General features: G+C 50.5%; 1 protein-coding gene across 1 annotated transcript; it reads right to left on the minus strand.

The window, feature by feature from the left end:
- Positions 1-415: 415 nt before the first annotated feature.
- On the minus strand, positions 416-1,470 carry LOC141031251 (uncharacterized). Its single transcript, XM_073506208.1, has 3 exons — positions 1,016-1,470; positions 593-769; positions 416-424 (listed from the first exon to the last, which is right to left on the minus strand). Exons 1-3 carry the CDS (start codon positions 1,310-1,312, stop codon positions 416-418), a joined length of 483 nt encoding a protein of 160 aa, XP_073362309.1. The 5' UTR covers positions 1,313-1,470.
- Between the last annotated feature and the right edge of the window lie 17,504 nt (positions 1,471-18,974).

Below are 18,974 nucleotides of genomic sequence, written 5' to 3' on the forward strand. Positions count from 1 at the left end.
GCTGGTACTTGGTCAGATCTGTGTCGTTGCCAATAAGAGTGGCCACCGGGCGTACAGTCTTCACGCAAGCTGCGAAGTCCTTCTGATCAAAGGCGGCGCCGTCTTCCTTCAGGCTTGGGTAGCCGAGGGCGATGTCCGCCGGGTCTAGCTCTGGCAAGAACGCCTTGGCCCGGCTCAGTGCAGCGATTGCTCCGGCTCTCGCAGAGGCCCGTCGCAGCTCTTGGATCCGCTAAGGCAGAACGGCGAGACGGCGGAGGACTTCCGCCAGGTGAGTCGGCACCTGTTGGATAGGGCCACCCCAGCTAAGGCACGCTGTGACCCGGTGTAGAGCTGCTCCACCAGGGTATACACGGCCTTCAGCTTGATTACCACGCTCTGGTTGAGGTTGGCACTTCTGGGACCTGTTTAAACAGAATCAGATAAGCTGCCGACAAGGAGGAATTATGAGATATAAAGATTCTCAACTTGATGAAAGCCGGGGAGGCGACTTACCGAAGATTGCGGCCACCATCTAGGACACCTGGCGCTTTAGGCTGGAGAGCTCGGCGGTTTTCTCGGAGAGAGTCTTCTCCGCCTGTTCAGCCCGGTTCACCAATGTGGCCTTCTCTTCGGCCCACGCCTTCCGCTCAGCGTCAAACTCTGTCTTCAGTTTCTCTTGAGCGGCGATGCTAGACACAAATTTGGCATTTGCCTTCCGGGTCTCCATCTCTTGCATCTGCAGCCGGCTCTTGAGATCAGCCATGTCAGCCTCTAGCTTCTTGCCAGCAGCCTGCATACATTTCCGGGTTATGACATGAACAGTTACTATATAAATTTTAAGTCCCAAGCGTTTTCCATGCAAAGACACTTGGCACTTGGGGGCTAATGCATATTGAACGTATCTATCTACAAATTGCTGGTTCAACTGAGTAAGCCGGAACCTAAGTCTACAACATACTTAATCATAAGTCATCGACTTGGGGGCTAGCATGATAAAGGTAACTATGCAGTAAGTAGGAGGATAGCAGAAGGATACCTCAGATTTTTGCTGGATCTGGTTCACCATGGCAACCTCTGCGTCCCGGCTCTTGTGCACTTGGCTGATGTAGCCAGAGACGAGCTCTCCAATGCTCAGGTTGGTGTGGTCGGAGAGGTCCAGGTTCACCCGGTGGGGCTGCAGCAACTCCCCCTTAGCGGAGCACTTAGCCAGTGCGGTAGGTCTCCCCGGCTCAACAAATGCCGTCCGGGTGATTACCACGTCCGGTTCATTTGTTGGTTGAGCCGAGCCGGAGGCCTCCGGGTCAGCAAAAGCTTCTACAGGTGCCGTGTCCATTGGAGCGGTGGCTTTGGGGGCGGAGGCAGCTGGCGGTTCTTGGACCGTCACCTCCGGCTCAGGCAAATCCGGCTCTCCGGCCGACTTGGTTTTCTTCGCCCTTTTGGTGAGCTTTGCCTGGGCACTGAAAGAACAACAAAGGTTAGTATAAAAAATATGAGAAAGGACCAGAACAAATATAAGAGGGTTATCATTACCCGGGCACGGTTTTGAAAGCCGGAAGACTCGACTGCATAGAGTCGCCCGAAGAGGGGGAGGTCTCCTGATAATTGGAGTCAGAAGAATTGAGTGGCTGACGGATAACACCCGCCAACGGATGAAAAGGGTACAAATGGGAAATAACCTCAGTTCGGCGTTTCCTTGACGCGTCAGGTAACCCGGAGGAGAGGTCGGTGTCCTTGTTGGTCCGGGTGTGACGCCGGCTTTCATGAACCTGTCGCTTCAAAATAAATTGAGGGTCTTGGTAAGCTAAAGGATGTGAAAAGCTTACTTTCCGAGTTACCCTTCGGACTTTCAGCTTTGGCAAGGGCTCCGAGTCGGAGGAAAGTGACATTACCTCTTCAACCACCGGGTTACTTGCGCCGGTGTCATCCTGTCAATGAGCAAGTATTGATAAGGCGGACAGCAACAAACAACAAATACAGCAAGGATTTAAAGGCTCAGGGGTTACCTCTGACTCGGAGCTGTCGCTTAATTGCATCAGCTCTGAAGCAGTAGGCCTGCTTCCTTTCTTGCGAGGGGCGGCTTTCTTCGCGGCTTTCTTCGCCTTCCTGGCCTTCTTGGCCGCTTCATGGTCGTATTTGACCCGCCAGAACTTATCATCAGCCTGAAAAATGCAATGAGGTTTTCTTAAAACAATTCAGATGAAAGTCATGTACAGAAGAAGATAGGATGTTCAGATTGGCAGCTTACCGCTGGGGCTGGGTTGGTCTTGCAGAAGGGGGCTAACCCGGTCCTTCCGCAGTCTGCCAGGCTCTCGTTTAAAAGAGCCTTGGTCATCTCCTCTGCAACGTCTTCAGGAAGATCAATGCGGCTGTGTCTCTGAGGGTCATCTTTTCGGCCCGTATACTCACACATTAAGCCGGGGCGGCGGCTCAATGGGATCACCCGCCATGAGATCCAGACCCGGACCAGGTCGATTCCATTCAGACCATTGCCCAGGAGAGCCTTGATCTTGTTGATAGTGGGGAGCAGCGGTTGGAGCTCCGCTTGAGTCAGCTTGTCTAACAGTGGGTGAGTCGGCTCCAGACGCGAGGGGCGAAAGCCGGGCAACGGACTCTCGTCAGCCGGCGACGTGTCTTGGCAGTAAAACCACGTCAGATTGCAGTCCTTGGGGTGGCTAGGCGGCTCTGCGTAAGGGAAAAGGCAGTCCCTACGCCGCTGGATGGAGATGCCACCTAACTCCAGACTTGGCCCATTGGCGCACTCGTTCTGACGGTTCAAGTAAAAAAGCTCTCTGAAGAGCAGCAGACTAGGTTCTTCTCCAAGGTAAACCTCGAAGAATACTTGGAAGTTGCAGATGTTGGACACTGAGTTGGGTCCTATGTCTTGAGGCCGCAAATCGAAGAAGTTTAGAACGTCTCTAAAAAACTTTGAGCCGGGCGGTGCGAAGCCCCGGCTCATATGATCTGCAAAAATCACTACCTCCCCGTCCTTTGGTTGTGGTCTCTCTTCTGACGGGTCGGGGGCACGGTAGGACATGACGTCCTTCTTGGGCAGGTATCCGGACTTAACAAAATCTTCTAGTGTCTCACTGGTGACATTGGACCTCATCCAGTTGCAAGTGATGGAGGCTTTGGGAGCTTTGGGAGGCATGGTGAAAGTCGGCAGTCTATGATAAAAGGAAAAATGTCCGGGTTAATTATGAGCCAGAAGAAATCTACAGTTCAATGTCAAGGTGGCGGCTTATGAAGGGGACTAATGGTATACACTTAAGTGCATCGGGCTATTTAAGCCGCCGAGGGATTGAGAGTAATTTGATTGTCTACAGGCCTTATCACAGCTAAGCCGGAAATTTTTATGGCGCATGGCTTTCTTTAAGACGGACGGTTCTACGGCGCGTGGTTTCTTTAAACCGGAACTGTAAACCGCCGAGATTCAATGATTGCAATTTTTACTAAGTGTGGTAAAACAGGTTTCACACATCGCAGTAATTTTTTTGGATCAAAACAGTCGGGCAAAAGAAAAGTTTCTAGAGCTAGAAACAGACGCTGGAGAAGTTCTTGGGCTCGAACAAGGTTCTTATTCAGTAAAAAGAGAGCTGCTCGCATGTAAAATGGGTGCTAAACAGTCACCGCAATGGTTCTATGCAAGTCTAAGATCAAAAGGAGGCAGCAAAAATCAAATCTACTGAGGCCCGTGATGAACTACGAAGAACACGGACGAACTACTCGAGCCCTAGTGCGGATCTGCCCTATGGAGTGGCGAGGACTCACCGGAGCTGAAGAGGAGCGGAGTTTGCCGCCGTTTGTCTGGACCGAGTCAGGGTGATGCAGCGGCCAAGGTTGACGAAGACCGGGGGCGCGACGGCGGTGACAGTAGCAGAGCTCGGGCAGAGGAGCAGTGGCGCGAGGAATAAGATGGAGAGAGAAGTGGCTGAGAGCCCGTCGGGCCGGCCTATTTATAAGGCGAACTCATAAGTGGGCGCGAAAATCAAGGAGACCACGGCGTGGTTATCTCCCCACGAAACGCCTCGATTCTCGGGATGACAGTAAAGGTAAAGATTTGTTGCGGATCTGGCGGAGTAAAAAACGGGCTTAATGGAAGATGACGTCACGGCGGATTATCCGGAGTCCAGAGGATGACGTCACGCCGGGTTATGGCCTTCACACAATTGTAAGCCGGAGGTTTTCTGTTGAAGGAATGGAAGATTGACATGAGCCGGCTCAAATCAATCTGGGGCCTAATGTTGAGGATATAGACCTTAGAGTCACCCGCCAGGAGGGGCCGGGTTACTCATATGGTCATTGCCAGAAGCCCGGCGCCAAGCTTAAAGACGGTGGGCCAAGGATGGGCTTAAGACCCGGATATGGCTTAAGGCCCGTAGTTACAATCATTATTATGGTAGAACTTGTAGTGTAAGGCAAGAATAGTTGAGAGTCCGAGCCGGACACTCTTATGAGCCGGATGGGACTCTGAGAGCTGCAGGGCGTCCGCCTCCCTATGTAAAGGGACGACCCGGCAGCAGTTTAGGGCAGAGAACAATCTCATCGAGAGCCGGGCATAGCAATTTAGCTCCCTGGTGATCGTAACCCTAATCAATACCACCTCAAACTGGACGTAGGCTTTTACCTTCACCGTAAGGGGCCGAACCAGTATAAACCCTCGTGTTCCTTGTCCCGCATTAACCCCTTCAAGCTTCCTAACTGCGATGGCTCCACGCCTAAGTCCTAGCTCGAGGACATCTGCCGTGACAATTCCACGACAGTACGTCTTATTGTATTGTTTCTTATCACGCCGCGCATGATTATGCAGTCCGTCCCAAGCCCATATCGACGTATCTTCGTCGGATGATTCTTTTGGCCAGTCAGATATGAACAGCGATTCACTCCCGACTGCCTCCTCCCCTCGCCCATGGCGTCGTCTCAAAGGGAACTGAACCAAGGGGAGACAGTTCCGGAGGCGCCCCAAGGCGACATTATAGGCGCTAGGCGCACGAGGGGCAAGACTTCCCTGGGCCCTAACGCCGGGGGCAGCAAGTCTAGCCCCAAGCCAAATATGGCGCCGGAACCTCCAGTGGTTCCGGATTCTGTCAGGCAACCCCTCGCTAAGGGGGGCAAGCCGTCTGTGCCGATGGCCTCTATCCATCCAGAGGCATCGGACAACTTGCTGGAAGTGCTTCGCGGCGCTTCCATTGACGAAGAGCACCGCACTATTATGAGTGCGGTAGTCAAGAAGGTTCAGTCCGCTAAGAGCGGACTTACTGAAGCCTGTGCCAGCCTCCTAACCGGCTTTGAGGTAAGTAATCAAATTGTAAGAAAATGTTACAGCATAGACAGTAGCCCCTGATGCTCTGTTTGGCATTCGCGGAGAAAGACCGAATAGAGGATCAAATAATAATCGCAGGAGTCTAATCAGAATGTGTCTATGTGAATAAGTAGGCTTCACTTCTGGCCGCCGCCGCTCGTACTGCGGAGGTCGCCGCACTGAAGCGGGACCTTGAGCGGTCCAAGGAAGAGCTCGGCCTTACCAAGAAGCAGCTCAAAGAGAACAAAGGTAAGTGACACCCCGTCTGAATATTGATAAAGAAAAATTTGGTTTTGGAATAATAGGATCATCATGAATTTTGCTAGGGGCCATGACCGAAGTGGCGGCCCTGCAGAAGGCGCTATCTGAGGCCGAAGACAAAGCGGCCAAGGAGCGCATCGAGCAAGAGAAGCAAGAGGCTCGAGTAGGCGAGCTGCAGAAAGAGCTCCAGGCTCTCGTTTAGAAACACGAGTCCTTGGAGCTTGACTCTAAGACGCAAGGGTCAGAGCTTGCGAAGGCCCTCGAAAGCGCACAACATGCCAAGGCCGAAGCCCAAAAGGCCCTCCAGGAAATTGAGGCGGTTAAGAAGATAGCAGCGGGTAAGGCATTCATTATGCAAAGCAAGCATGTGAAGGAAACTTTCTTTTTACTTACCCGAGTTCAGAGCTCTCCAGGAGCGTTCGCAGATCTACCCCGCAGTGTGTCGGATGCCGTGGAGTTCTACCGGGCCGAGGAGGGGAGGTCGACGGAGAAGTTGTTCTGGTCTCAGTATACTGGGACCGAACACCCAATGCCCTTGAGCGACCAGTTGAAGCAACTGGTCGAGCTTCACAAGGCGGCCGAACAGGCCATGAAGGGTCTTATAACCCGGATGTGGCCTGGCGAGCCCCTGCCTGGTAGCTACTTCGGTCTGGTGAGGCGGCTTGTGAATGCCTGCCCACGGTTTGAAGTCATAAAGTGGTTCGTCTGCATTGAGGGTGCACGCAGGGCTTTTTCCCGGGCGAAGGTGCACTGGGCGAAGCTGGACGCCGAAAAGCTGGTGAAGGAGGGGCCGCCGGAGGGCAAGGAGCATCGCCACCCAGAAAAGTATTATGACAGTGTCCTGAAGGGTGCTCGCCTTGTGGCGGATGAATGTGCTAAGGATGTAATATTTGAATGAATGTACTCTTGTGATCCTGTAATATGAAATGAGTTCATTTGCACTATGCAACGCTTGTTAATTTAAAATATTAGCTTCTGTGCGGCCGTTTATAAAAGTTGGCCAGTCGTCGGCTTCTGCCCCCATGTAACTAGTACTGAGGTGTTCGGGGTAAACCTGAGCACTCTTTATCCCAATTTTGGGTCCTTCAAAGGAGGTGTTCAGCACAACGAACCAGGCAACCGGACTATAAAGCTTTATCACTCTCACTTAGCCATAGAAGTCTACAATTTTAAATTTTGGCGAAGCCCCTAGTATTCAGAAGGCCGAATTTGGGGCGCTATATACGCCTAAGTCGGGAAAGGCCGACTCCTCGCCCAAAGCGGAAAAGTCTTTAAGGACTTGAGACCTCTCGAACAGCGACCAGCTCTCGCCTCATCTTGACAGTCAGTTTTCAGCTTTCTCTACTGAGGTGCTCGTCCGGAAGAACCGGGACACAATCGCAGTAGTTCTCCCAGTGCTACCTTAGCCGATATTGCGGAACGTAAGGTACCAAAACATGGGAGCCAGGCAAACCCAACTATTGACCGAAGACATGATTCGGATCTGATGCATATAATGCTATAAGTTCGGGGTGCCACACTGTCGAAAGTGTTCGGACTTCTCACGCCGTATTATGGGGTATACTGAAGCCCCTGGCGCACAGGTCGTACCAGAATGTACGGGTGCAATTTGTCGTAAATAAGCAGACAAGGAAAAAATAAAGGGGAATGCAATAATAGACTAACGCTATGCATCGTTATTAAATAATACGTCAACGCGTACGGATACAAGTAGTGCAATAAGCAAAAAATAGGACTATTTGACATGTCCTATCCAAGGGCAAGCTGCGTATGGGTAAGTAAAACAAGTATTTCGATCGTTATCAGAGACCACCTGGATTCCCTTGTACGTCAGAGGGTCTTGCTTCCTTGGTATTTCCTTACCGCGATGGGTCCAACAATTAGACTGCCGGAAAGGGCTTCCAGAGAGTAAGGTCCTGATAGAGAGAAAATGATAAAGGTATATGGCCCCTGGGGCGGTTGAGCCGCATTGTGGGACGTGTCGTAGCTGTGCCTCCGCCTATGCCCATGGTACCTTGAGTGCGTAGTTATGTACGCGCGGCGCAAATTTCGCCACTTGACTGTGACTAGGACGGAGGACGAATTGCTAGGCGAGCTCAAAACGTACCTGGCGATCCTCCTGCGGGGTACCCCGGACTCGCTTGAAGGTGTCCGTAGTCTTTTTCGCCGAATTGGCGGTTTGCCTAATATGGCTGCTTTGCGCTTCTGCTGCGAGGGCCGGAGTGTGCTCCTCCGTGCGGAGCGAGCGCTCTGTGTTTCCATTAACTGTTATAACACCGCGTGGTCCTAGCATTTTGAGTTTGAGTTATGCATAATGCGGTACCGCATTGAATCTGGCAAATGCGGTTCGTCCGAGCAGTGCGTGATAGCCGCTGCAAAAGGGGACGATGTCGAAGATTAACTCCTCACTTCGAAAGTTGTCAGGAGATCCGAAGACCACTTCCAGTGTGATTGAGCCCGTGCAACAGGCCTCTACACCTGGGATTACACCTTTAAAGGTGGTTTTGGTGGGTTTGATCCTCGAGGGGTCTATGCCCATTTTATGCATTGTATCCTGATAGAGCAGGTTCAGGCTGCTGCCACCGTCCATAAGGACGCGAGTGAGGTGAAATCCTTCAATGATGGGGTCAAGGACCAATGCGGCAGATCCGCCATGACGGATACTAGTGGGGTGGTCCCTGCGATCGAAGGTGATCGAACAAGAGGACCATGGGTTGAACTTTGGGGCGACTGGCTCCATCGCATAGACGTCGCTTAGTACACGCTTCCGTTCCCTCTTGGGAATATGGGTTGCGTATATCATGTTCACCGTTTTCACTTGTGGAGGGAACCTCTTTTGTCCTCCTGTGTTCGGCGGCCGAGGATCCTCCTCGTCATCGCTATGCAGCCCCTTGTCCTTGTTTTCGGCATTCAACTTGCTGGCCTGCTTGAATACCCAACATTCTATGTTGGTGTGATTGGCTGCCTTATTGGGGGTTCCATGAATTTGACACGAGCGATCGAGTATACGGTCCAAACTGGACGGGCCCGGATTGCTTCTTTTGAACGGCTTCTTCCGTGGACCGTATTTAGAGCCACTGAATCCGGCATTGACTGCCGTGTCTTCGGCGTTGTCGCCGTTTTTGCGGCGCTTGTGTCTGTTGTGACGTGGTCTGCCGTTAGTATCTTTGGCGTCTGAATTGCCAGGATTTCTTGATGTGCTGTTGCTGCGAGCCAGCCAGCTGTCCTCGCCCACGCAAAAGCGGGTCATGAGTGTCGTGAGGGCTGCCATGGACTTCGGCTTCTCTTGGCCAAGGTGTCGGGCGAGCCACTCATCCCGGATGTTATGTTTAAATGCGGCTAAGGCCTCGGCATCCGGATAGTCGACAATTTGGTTCTTTCTAGTTAGGAACCGAGTCCAGAATTTCCTGGCCGATTCCCCTAGCTGTTGGGTTATGTGGCTCAAGTCATCAGCATCTGGTGGTCACACATAAGTGCCCTGGAAGTTGTCAAGGAATGCGTCTTCCAAATTCTCCCAACTGCCAATGGAGTTTGCTGGTAGGCTATTCAGCCTATGCCGAGCTGGTCCTTTGAGTTTTAGTGGAAGGTACTTGATGGCATGTAGATCGTCACCGCGGCCCATGTGGATGTGGAGGAGGAAATCCTCGATCCATACCCCGGGGTCTGTTGTGCCATCATATGACTCAATGTTCACGGGTTTGAATCCTTCTGGGAATTCATGATCCATTACTTCATCGGTGAAGCATAGGGGGGTGTGCGGCACCTCTGTGCCGGGCTATGTCACGACGTAGTTCATACGAGTCTTGTCTGCTGTATTCGGCCCGGCCGGATTTGCTTTTAGTGTATCCGGCGTGACGATCATCGTCACGCGTTGGGGCGAAACCCCGTGATCCATAGATCGATCTTGTATGTCCTGCTTTGTTTTCCAATACGTCTCGCGGGTCCCGCGTGTTGCCCCGGGCCTTGGTATTTTTGTTTGAATGGCGGCGGGTGCGGGCTGGAATTCGGGCTGATATGCCCCTCTGTCTCGGCCACGAGGTGGCCGATCAGCCGCATCATACGCTGGTGATGTAGGTTTTAATGCTTCCTCATCGAGTTGGGGCAGCAACCTGCGCTTTGGGTAACTCTTGGTTGGGCGCTCGAGTTCGTATTCCTCGGCCGCCAGGACTTCAGTCCATCTATCTGCTAGCAGATCTTGATCATCTCGAAGCTGTTGTTGCTTTTTCTTCAGGCTATTTATTATGGCTATAAGCCGGCGCTTGAAGCGCTCCTGCTCGACGGGATCCTCAGGCACGATAAATTCTTCATCGCCGAGGCTCACCTCGTCTTTGGAGAGAGGCATGTAATTGTCATCCTCTGATTCTTCGTCTGCTGCCTGTTCCGGAGGGCTAGCTTGTTCATCCTCCCGCTCGAGGTCTGGCGGGAGGGGATTGTCGTCGTCTTCGGCACTATCCGGAGCGTTATTGTCTCTTGTGCCGGTATCGCTGCTTTTGCTATGGCGGGACTTAGAGCGGCGCCGCTGACATCGGTGCTTGGATTGCTTCTTGGAGGGATTATCCTCCGTTGTCTTATCGCCATCGCCTTCTTTAGGGGTGTCCACCATGTATATATCATATGATGAGGTGGCAGTCCAGCGCCCTGTGGACGGTGGTTCCTGTTCGTCTCCTGCATCCTCGTCCATACCGTCGATGTCTTCGACGCCGAAATCGAGCATGTCGGTTAAATCGTCGACAGTGGCTACTAAGTGGGGGTGGGTGGGGAGCGAATTTCTTCGTCGTCCACATCCCATTCTAGCCGAACATAGTTCGGCCAACGGTCTCCTGAAAAGAAGAGAGACCTCAATGAGTTTAGCACGTCACCCAGTGGTGAGTGCTGAAAGATATCCGCGAAGGAAAACTCCATAATCGGTGCCCAGTCGGATTCGATAGGCACGGACGCTGGCGGCTCAGAGCCCGTGGCCGGGGACGAATCCAGGTGTCTGGCAACACGGGTCTCATAGGAAGTGAAGTGAGCATTCGGCTCTATCGTCGCTGAGTGCGCGACCTTCGTGGCGGGGTCCATCCACCCGTCCTCGGACGGCGCAATCTGCTCCGGGTTGAGGGCCAGAGTAGTTGCAGGTGTGATCCCCCGAGCACTGTCCGACGGCAGAGCTAAGTCATGCCCGTCGTGACTGTGCGGCACACCTGACATGGGCTCGAATCAGTCGAAGATCAAGTCTCCGCGGATGTTGGCAGTATAGTTCAAGTTTCCAAACCTGGCCTGATGGCCAGGGGCGTAGCTTTCGATCTGCTCCAGATGGTCGAGCGAGTTGGCCCGCAGTACGAAGCCGCCGAATACGAAGATCTATCCGGGGAGGAAAACCTCGCCCCGGATCGCATCGTTGTCGATGATCGGAGGAGCCATCAAGCCTTATGGTGACGGCACAGTGGAACTCTCAATGAAAGCACCAATGTCGGTGTCAAAACCGGCAGATCTCGGGTAGGGGGTCCCGAACTGTACGTCTAAGGCGGATGGTAACAGGAGGCGGGGGACACGATGTTTACCCAGGTTCAGGCCCTCTTGATGGAGGTAATACCCTACTTCCTGCTTGATTGATCTTGATGATATGAGTATTACAAGAGTTGATCTACCATGAGATCGTAGAGGCTAGACCCTAGCTAGAAGCTAGCCTATGGTATGATTATTGTTGTCCTACGGGCTAAACACCCCGGTTTATATAGACACCGGAGGGGGCTAGGGTTACACAGGGTCGGTTACAAGGGAGGAGATCTACATATCCGTATTGCCAAGCTTGCCTTCCACGCCAAGGAGAGTCCCATCCGGACACGGGACATAGTCTTCAATCTTGTGTCTTCATAGTCCAACAGTCCGGCTAAAGTATATAGTCCGGCTGTCCGAGGACCCCCTAATCCAGGACTCCCTCAAGGCCCTCCGGAGTCGGCGCTCTCTCAGAGAGAAAGGCACGGCCGTCGATCGGGACGCGCGGGCAGCCGTTGGTCTCCTCCCTCGCCGCCGACGACAGCGTGAACGATGCACCTACACCCCTGCCCCGGTCGTGGTTGTCCGGCCGGATTTGTGACCAGCCGTGAGCTGAGAGAGAGTGTGGTATCTCTTTCTTAGATCTGGAGAGCATGAGAGAGTAAACGAGAGGAACCCTAGTAAAGCAAGCGCTAAGGCTCCTGCTTATATATGTAGTGGAGTTATTTTGTTGTACCAGCTTCAAAAAATGCGCTCCTACGTGTACCCGCGAGTGGGTGTGAGAGAATTAGTGCGTGCGTGCACCGCTTCTCTTTGTGAGAGTACAATATACTATGCCCAAAGAACATTCGCCAAAAGAGTAATAGTATAAGTGTGTGACGTGTGAGCTAAAATAAAATGTGCGTGATGTCTTTTGCTTTTTAGAAGTTCTGAGGGTAGGGTGTGAAGAGCACATATGTGTGTGACGTCTACCTGCAGATAGACGGTGGGTGCGAGAGGACTCGGGAGGGTGCGTGTGCGTGAGAGAGAGGGGGACATGTATCAATGCAATGCATGTGTCCGTAAATCATTATCCGACAAACGTTTGCCACAAGCCTTTTCCTGACGAACGCCGTAAGAACCGTTAGATCGGCATCCGACAATGTCAGTTTTGCCATGTCATTTAACAGAACAACCACTCCTCCTACACACAAATCTTCCACGTGAGTGTTAGCAACTGCCATATGCTCCCTCCGTTCCAAAATGCAGTGCATATAGCTTTATTGAAAATTCGAACCTCGCAAACTTTTACCGAGTTTTCGTGTAGCAAATTGCACATGTAGAATACCCTGTATATATCATTTCATTCATCTTCGAGAGGTAACTATAAAGATGGGGGAGGGGTCTACAAAGAAAGACCATCGTATCACCTGCAGCAATTTGAACCATCCTTTGGTGTGGAGGAATATCATAGGAACTCTATATGATATGATTTTTATAGGATTTTTTCCTTTAGAGCCAATTGGTTCATAGGAATAGATTCATATACTCCACATTTCAACGGAAAAAAACATGATATCATTTCTATAGCTTTAGAGCCACTTGGTTCATATGAATGGATTCCCATACTCCCATAATTTCAAAGGAAAATAAACAGTAGCGTATATTCAATAGAAAAGTTGCTATGATATGAAACAAATTACATCTCTTTTCTAATCCCTCCTCATAGGAATTGAGATACATGTCATCTCTAGATTCAATAGAAAAGTTCCTATGATGTCAACCAAATGACATCTCTTTTCCAATCCCTACTCATAGGAATTGAGATACTCCATGACATCTCTTTCCCTACAACTTCCATGTATACATCTTATATTCCTAAATAGCTAGTACAACCCACTAGTAGCTATTTTCCAAGACATGCAACTATGGCACAAGAACTATATAGTGTGCGAATAACGTGAAAGATGGTCGCTGGATGAAGCTAATCCGACAGTGGAGAGATGGAAAATCCGAGCAGTACTGGCCATTGGATATCATCAACATTCCACCAGATCTGCCACATGTACAATTTATAAGACTCCATGGTTGAACTTAAGCATAATGCACAAACCTCAAAACACATGCACTTCTCCTTTGTTCTTGAATCTTTCGTATCATAATTGATTTTTTTTCTAAATGAAATGCCATTATTTGTTTTTTACTTTATGCTTTACAATGCACAACCCCATGAATCTTAACATTTTTATAAAACTAATTGATTTTGAATGAGATGAACTATAAGAACTAAACGAACATCTACATCATGCATATATGACTCAAAGCTTTACATGATATAGTGTGTATTTATTCATAATTTGGTTTCGAAATATCATGCGTTCAATGCATGTGTACCTCACTAGTTTTGAGTAGAGTAGCAAATTTCACGCGGCCCCGGGTATATCAAAATGCAGGGCCCATGCATCATTGCCTTTCTGTCGAACCTACGTCCACAATTTTTTGTACGTACTATATCTCCACTGGTCCCCGGACCCAAAATGCTGCCTCGTTCCCCTAAAACAAAGCGGCCCACACATATTTAAGGCGTCGACTCGAACTCAATCCCTCTCCCGTTTACTATGATGTGGCCCCGCACGCCCTAGTAGTACTCCTACAAACCCTACCGCCGCACACATCATCGGTTGATTTGTAGTGGTGGCGCTTTAAAAAAAATGATCTGTATTGGAGACCCCTACCCTAGGGTGCCCTAGGTAGCTACCGCACGCATCATTGGTTTTCTCTTTTCTTTATGCTCTTGCGCCCTAGAGTGAAATGATGGTTGCTTCGTCCGTCCAGCTTAATGCGGGAAAGGTGGGGCTTTGTGATTTGACCCCTCATCGCTCGTTTTCTACTACTGCGGCACTACGACCGGGGTGCCTCCAATTCCAACCGCTGCTCCAAACTGTAATTTGGTTGATCGCACGTGGAACAAGGCGATGGATGAGCCACATGTTGGCCAAAGGGGTCATGTTAAGTGTGTCGCCATTTCGTGTGTGGACTGACCCTGCTTGAGTCGCTACGCCAACACGACAAGTGCAGCCTACCACTTGGTTTTGCTCCTAGGTGAATCCAGACTATATTGATCTAAAAATATACGTACTGAACTACCCTCTCTGTCTCGGTTTTTTTAGACGTCTCGGTTTATAGGGCATGCACGTAGTTCTAGGTCATCCATTGGACTAACTAAATCTGAGTTACTATGTAACAAAAAGTATATCATTGGATTATTAAGAGGATGTAGTTTCTAAACATATATTGTTCATCACATATATAGCAAGTTAAATTCTCAACCTAGAACGACGTGCATGCCATGTAAACCGATACGTAGGAAGTATAGTAGTAAAAATGAGGTGATTTTACCGAGCGATCGGCGGGGGAGCATGGCATGTCATGCGGTCCCATGTGTCATGATGTACCAAGGCGATGCGCGTGTCCCTCTTGAGGCAGAAGCAATACTACGTTGTTTGAGATGATGGCAAACCGAAGTGTGAAATAATGGCTGCTTCGTCGGTCTGGGAAGGTGCAGCATTGTGATTTGACGTCTCATTGCTCATTACTACTACTACTGGGGCGGTACGACTGGGGTGCGTCCCCCTGCTGTTCCGCACTATTATTTGGTGCTTGACACGTCGACCCGGTTGCTATATGTCCCACATGTCGGCGACAGGAAGTATAAAATTCATGAAAGCGAGTGTCGACCAAGGAGTACAAGACACGGCTTGGGTTTTTGCTGCTTCACGCGATCCACCGATACAAACCCGGACTAAAAAAAGGCGAGGGCGGGTCTTTTCCCGCGTGGTAGGCAGGGGAGTTTGGCATAGTCTGTTTGAGGCAAGTAGGCAGGAAGGGAAACAAGCAAATAAAGGTTCAGCGACTTAGTTTTGGGAAAATCTGATTTTACGGAGTACGTACCCTCTAGGGTTTATAGGGCTCATCTACAAAACATTCGTTTTTCCGTTTTATAAGTCTCAATTCTACTACTAGTAGTAGTACCATCACATGTTGGATTTCGAGGTGCGTTAGATCACCCGATGCAAGCAGTGTCAATAGAAAACTCACCAATGCATGTACAAGTTAATGGAAATTTAGTGGTCATTCATGCATTCGTTCTAATTAATGCCTCGGTAAACATTACTTCTTGAGAAAAACGAGCGTACTAATTACTTGTGCAAACTAGGAGTACAAAATTAATTCGACCACTCACCGGCGTACTAAGCAAGCTTCTCCTCGTTCTGCGAGTTGACGGGACACATCAAAAGTACTCAAGTGTATAGAGCCTTGCCTCTAAGGTAGGCCCCACATGGTTTGCCTCTTTTTTAACATAACGCGTCAAGTCGCAATTTGTTTGTTCACCCGTGGTAGACGATCCTCCCTCCATCTAGTGGACAACCAGTAGACGTGTCAAGTTACCACGTGGGTTGCCTTTTCGTACAGAAATGAGCTCCACCGTGTACCCACGCGGGTGTGGTTGGGAAAGAGATGGGAGTACGTGCGCCGTGTGTGCACCTCTTCTCTTCATGCACGTCCCCGACCTACTGAGACGCGGTACGAGGCGGCGGTGTGGTTGGCAGCAACGACTCCCGTGAACCGCTCCTCGTCGAGCTGGCCTGGAGCGGCGAGTTGCTGAACCGCGCGCCGGCTTGGGGCAGCAACTAGCTCCATCGGGCGACGGGAGGGAGGTGGATCAGCGAGCTGCATAGCTCGTATCCGGCAGGCTCGGCGGGCCACCCAGCCGGCTTGGATGCGGAATAACTACTCTTCGTAAGCCATTGTAAGAGTGGACAAAATGGTGAAGGAGGAGATAGGGGAGCGGCGGAGGTGTGCGATTCTTGGCCGGCGTTTGGCCTCGTTTAAATAGGAGATTAAATAGACGGCGGAATGGAGGAGCTCGGCCGGCATTGCGTTTAATGCCGGCCCGGTCATGAACGACGTGTGTCCAAAGTGGGTTTCTCGGCTTCCACGCGGGCGAGTTTCATGGAGGCGTTTGAATGCGGCAAGGAGGCCTGTTCAGCCGGGCGTGCAGCGAGTGGCGCCCTCGACTCTGACGTAGGACAGCGCACCGTTCTTCCACTGACGTGTGGGCTCTTTTGGTACATGGCCTGCATGTCAGTGACCCAACGCAGCTAGCGCATAGTAGAGGAACCTTTGGTGGGCCAGGGTGGTCAGAAGCGGGCATTTCATAAACCGATGATTATTCATTGAGTGTGACGTCATCCTTTTCATGTAGATAAGCCTGCTATGTTGATAGCCCGTTCGATACATTGTGATTCATAAAGACCGCTACAAACATTAATGTTCTGCTTATCACAGATAAGATTGATTAATACCTGTAACAATCCATGTCCTTAACAAAGGGTGCATGCACGTATAGGTTGAGCGTGTGTCTTGCGTCGTGTGCTGTGTGCATGCAGGTGTGCGAGTGTTGCGTGCGTGCAAGGGTACGTTTCAGTGTTGCATGCATGTGTGCGTATGTGCATGTGTTCGTGAGTGCATGTGTACGCGTCAGTGTTGCACGCCTGCATGCGTGCGTGTGTTCATTATGTGTACGTGTGAGTGTTGCACGCCTGCATGCATGCGTGTCTTGCGTGCATGCATGTGTACGTGTGGGGTGAGGCTACACGTCAGTCGACTGACTTTTTCATCTCTGGTCATTAGATTTTCCAGCCGTTGGATACGAAATCAAGGGCCTGCAGTTTATCATCAAACTCCACCCCCCTGAGCCGCCAGCCACCATCGGCAGAACCGCCGGCCCCCGCTGCCTGTGGCCGGCCCGCCCGACCCGCCCGCCCCGAAACCAATCCTCACCGCCGGTCCACCGCCGCACCGGCCATCCCTCTAGCCCCCCCCCCCCCGCACCGAGCTTTTTCTCCGGCGATCCCCACCCCACCGCCCAATCAACGCACCCCCCACCGCCGGTGTCTGCCAACCAGATGTCTCACAACTTCGAATACCCACCGACCACTAATTTATTACCATTTTTGTCCTTCATATACGCGCTGACGGGTGGGCCCTATGGTAATGTGCGCTGCTGAATGTGGACCGTTTGACTGGTCAATTGATCATGTCATCAACAAATTACGGAGCTGTATGGTGAGCCAGTGACCGTATGTGTCACGACCGGTTTTTCAATAAAATAATTATTGAGAGACCAATCCCTTTTACGGACCAGTAAGGAAGAATCCCTTCCCACTGGTAGACAATATCTTGGTCACAGAAGAAAAATACCAGGAGTACTGAATATAATACAAGGTTGAGTGGAGACTGCCCAACAATTTATTATATGCACGCCAATAAAACAAGACGGCGGATAGGGTGGCATAACTACTAACTCACGATAATAACGGTGGTGGAAATATCACCGCGAAGCGAGTGATATGACTCCTGAAGACTACAGCTCTTCGAGCGTCGAAGCGAGGCTCGAGGAGACTTATTGCGGGTGGCGGAAGCGTATATAATACAACTGACCAATATCCGGGATCGCACAGGACTGACTGGGACTCCTCTAGGCGTCGGACGCGCTATCAAACTCTTCATCCAAAAGATCGCCTTCGTCAACATCTGGCCAAAACAACAAGCCAGGTGAGTACTATGAAAGTACTCGCAAGACAGTTCGGACATAAGATATAACAAATGTAAACATGAAGCATATAAACAAGTTAACCAATGCGTTCAGACAGAGAGATAATAAATACGGGGTGCCAAACGAGGGTTTGAAAGACTCCTCGAGAGGAAACTGCAAGAATAGTAATACAGGTGCCAAACGAGTGTCTGAATGACTCCTCGAGAGGAAACTGCAGAATAATAATACTGGTGCCAAACGAGTGTCTGAATGACTCCTCGAGAGGAAACTGCAGAATAATAATACTGGTGCCAAACGAGTGTCTGAATGACTCCTCGAGAGGAAACTGCAGAATAATAATACTGGTGCCAAACGAGTGTCTGAATGACTCCTCGAGAGGAAACTGCAAGAATAATAATAATGCCACAGTCGGACGTCTGAGCGACATCACATAAAGGGCTTATAACAGAAAATAAAAGACGAACATGCCACAGTCGGACGTCTGAGCGACATCACATAAAGGGCTTATAACAGAAAATAAAAGACGAACATGCCACAGTCGGACATCTGAGCGACATCACATAAAGGGCTTATATTGTAGCTCAAAAATTCATTAGCTCAAGAGTATAAATTATCACAAGTACGAGACAAATATAAGGTTAGTCCGTCCACAGAAATAATAATTAAACTGGGTTTACCACTAGAGTTTGTTCACCGGGGACAAGTTTTCCACGCAGATAGATATGGATATACTGATTTCACTACTTGATCATGGATACGATGACTTGGAAGAATTTGACTCTGCAGAGTTTGTACTTAACCACAGCCAACGGATTTCAGTAGTCACGGGGACTAGTTCCGTTTACGGTGTTTTGGAAGAAACACGTCTAACCAGTACACACCCATTCAACATTCCGAAGCCAGGGATCACCCTCGGCAACGTTCAACAAAAACCTTGAGACGGGGAGGCTACAACCTCGCGTAGCATGGGATCAAATTTCTATACGCGCGCTCTAAGGGGGTGCCCCCCCTCTCGGTCCCAACCGGAAACACCCATGCCCCCTGACCGGATGACTGGCTTTAATCCTGGGCCAAGGTACCATCATCCCGGGCCCTCTGTTTGGTGTGTACACGGAAAGAGGTTACCAACTTACTAAACCGCATCTTGGCAAAGAAACACGTGGTAGCACGGAAGGGGAAAAGAACGATAACGTGACTCCGTCCACGTTAACGTCGGAAGTAGTCGGACGACCCAAGGCTGGTATGCTACAACAGTACCACCTTGCTGCCCTTCATGTCACCACATGATTAGGCCATCTCTCACCAGAGATCATCGCAACTTTGGAACATACGGGTGGTTGCCTCGCAAGCAACGGGGAA

This window comes from Aegilops tauschii, chromosome 1 (genome assembly GCF_002575655.3).
Source record: "Aegilops tauschii subsp. strangulata cultivar AL8/78 chromosome 1, Aet v6.0, whole genome shotgun sequence".
Lineage (NCBI taxonomy): Eukaryota > Viridiplantae > Streptophyta > Magnoliopsida > Poales > Poaceae > Aegilops > Aegilops tauschii.

Bases quoted from the DNA above. Each gene is read 5' to 3' on its own strand.
- LOC141031251 (XM_073506208.1), bottom strand. From the start codon at position 1,312: ATGGACACGGCACCTGTAGAAGCTTTTGCTGACCCGGAGGCCTCCGGC. The intron at 770-1,015 runs GTATCCTTCTGC...AAATGTATGCAG, and splicing joins AGATCCAGCAAAAATCTGAG to GCTGCTGGCAAGAAGCTAGA.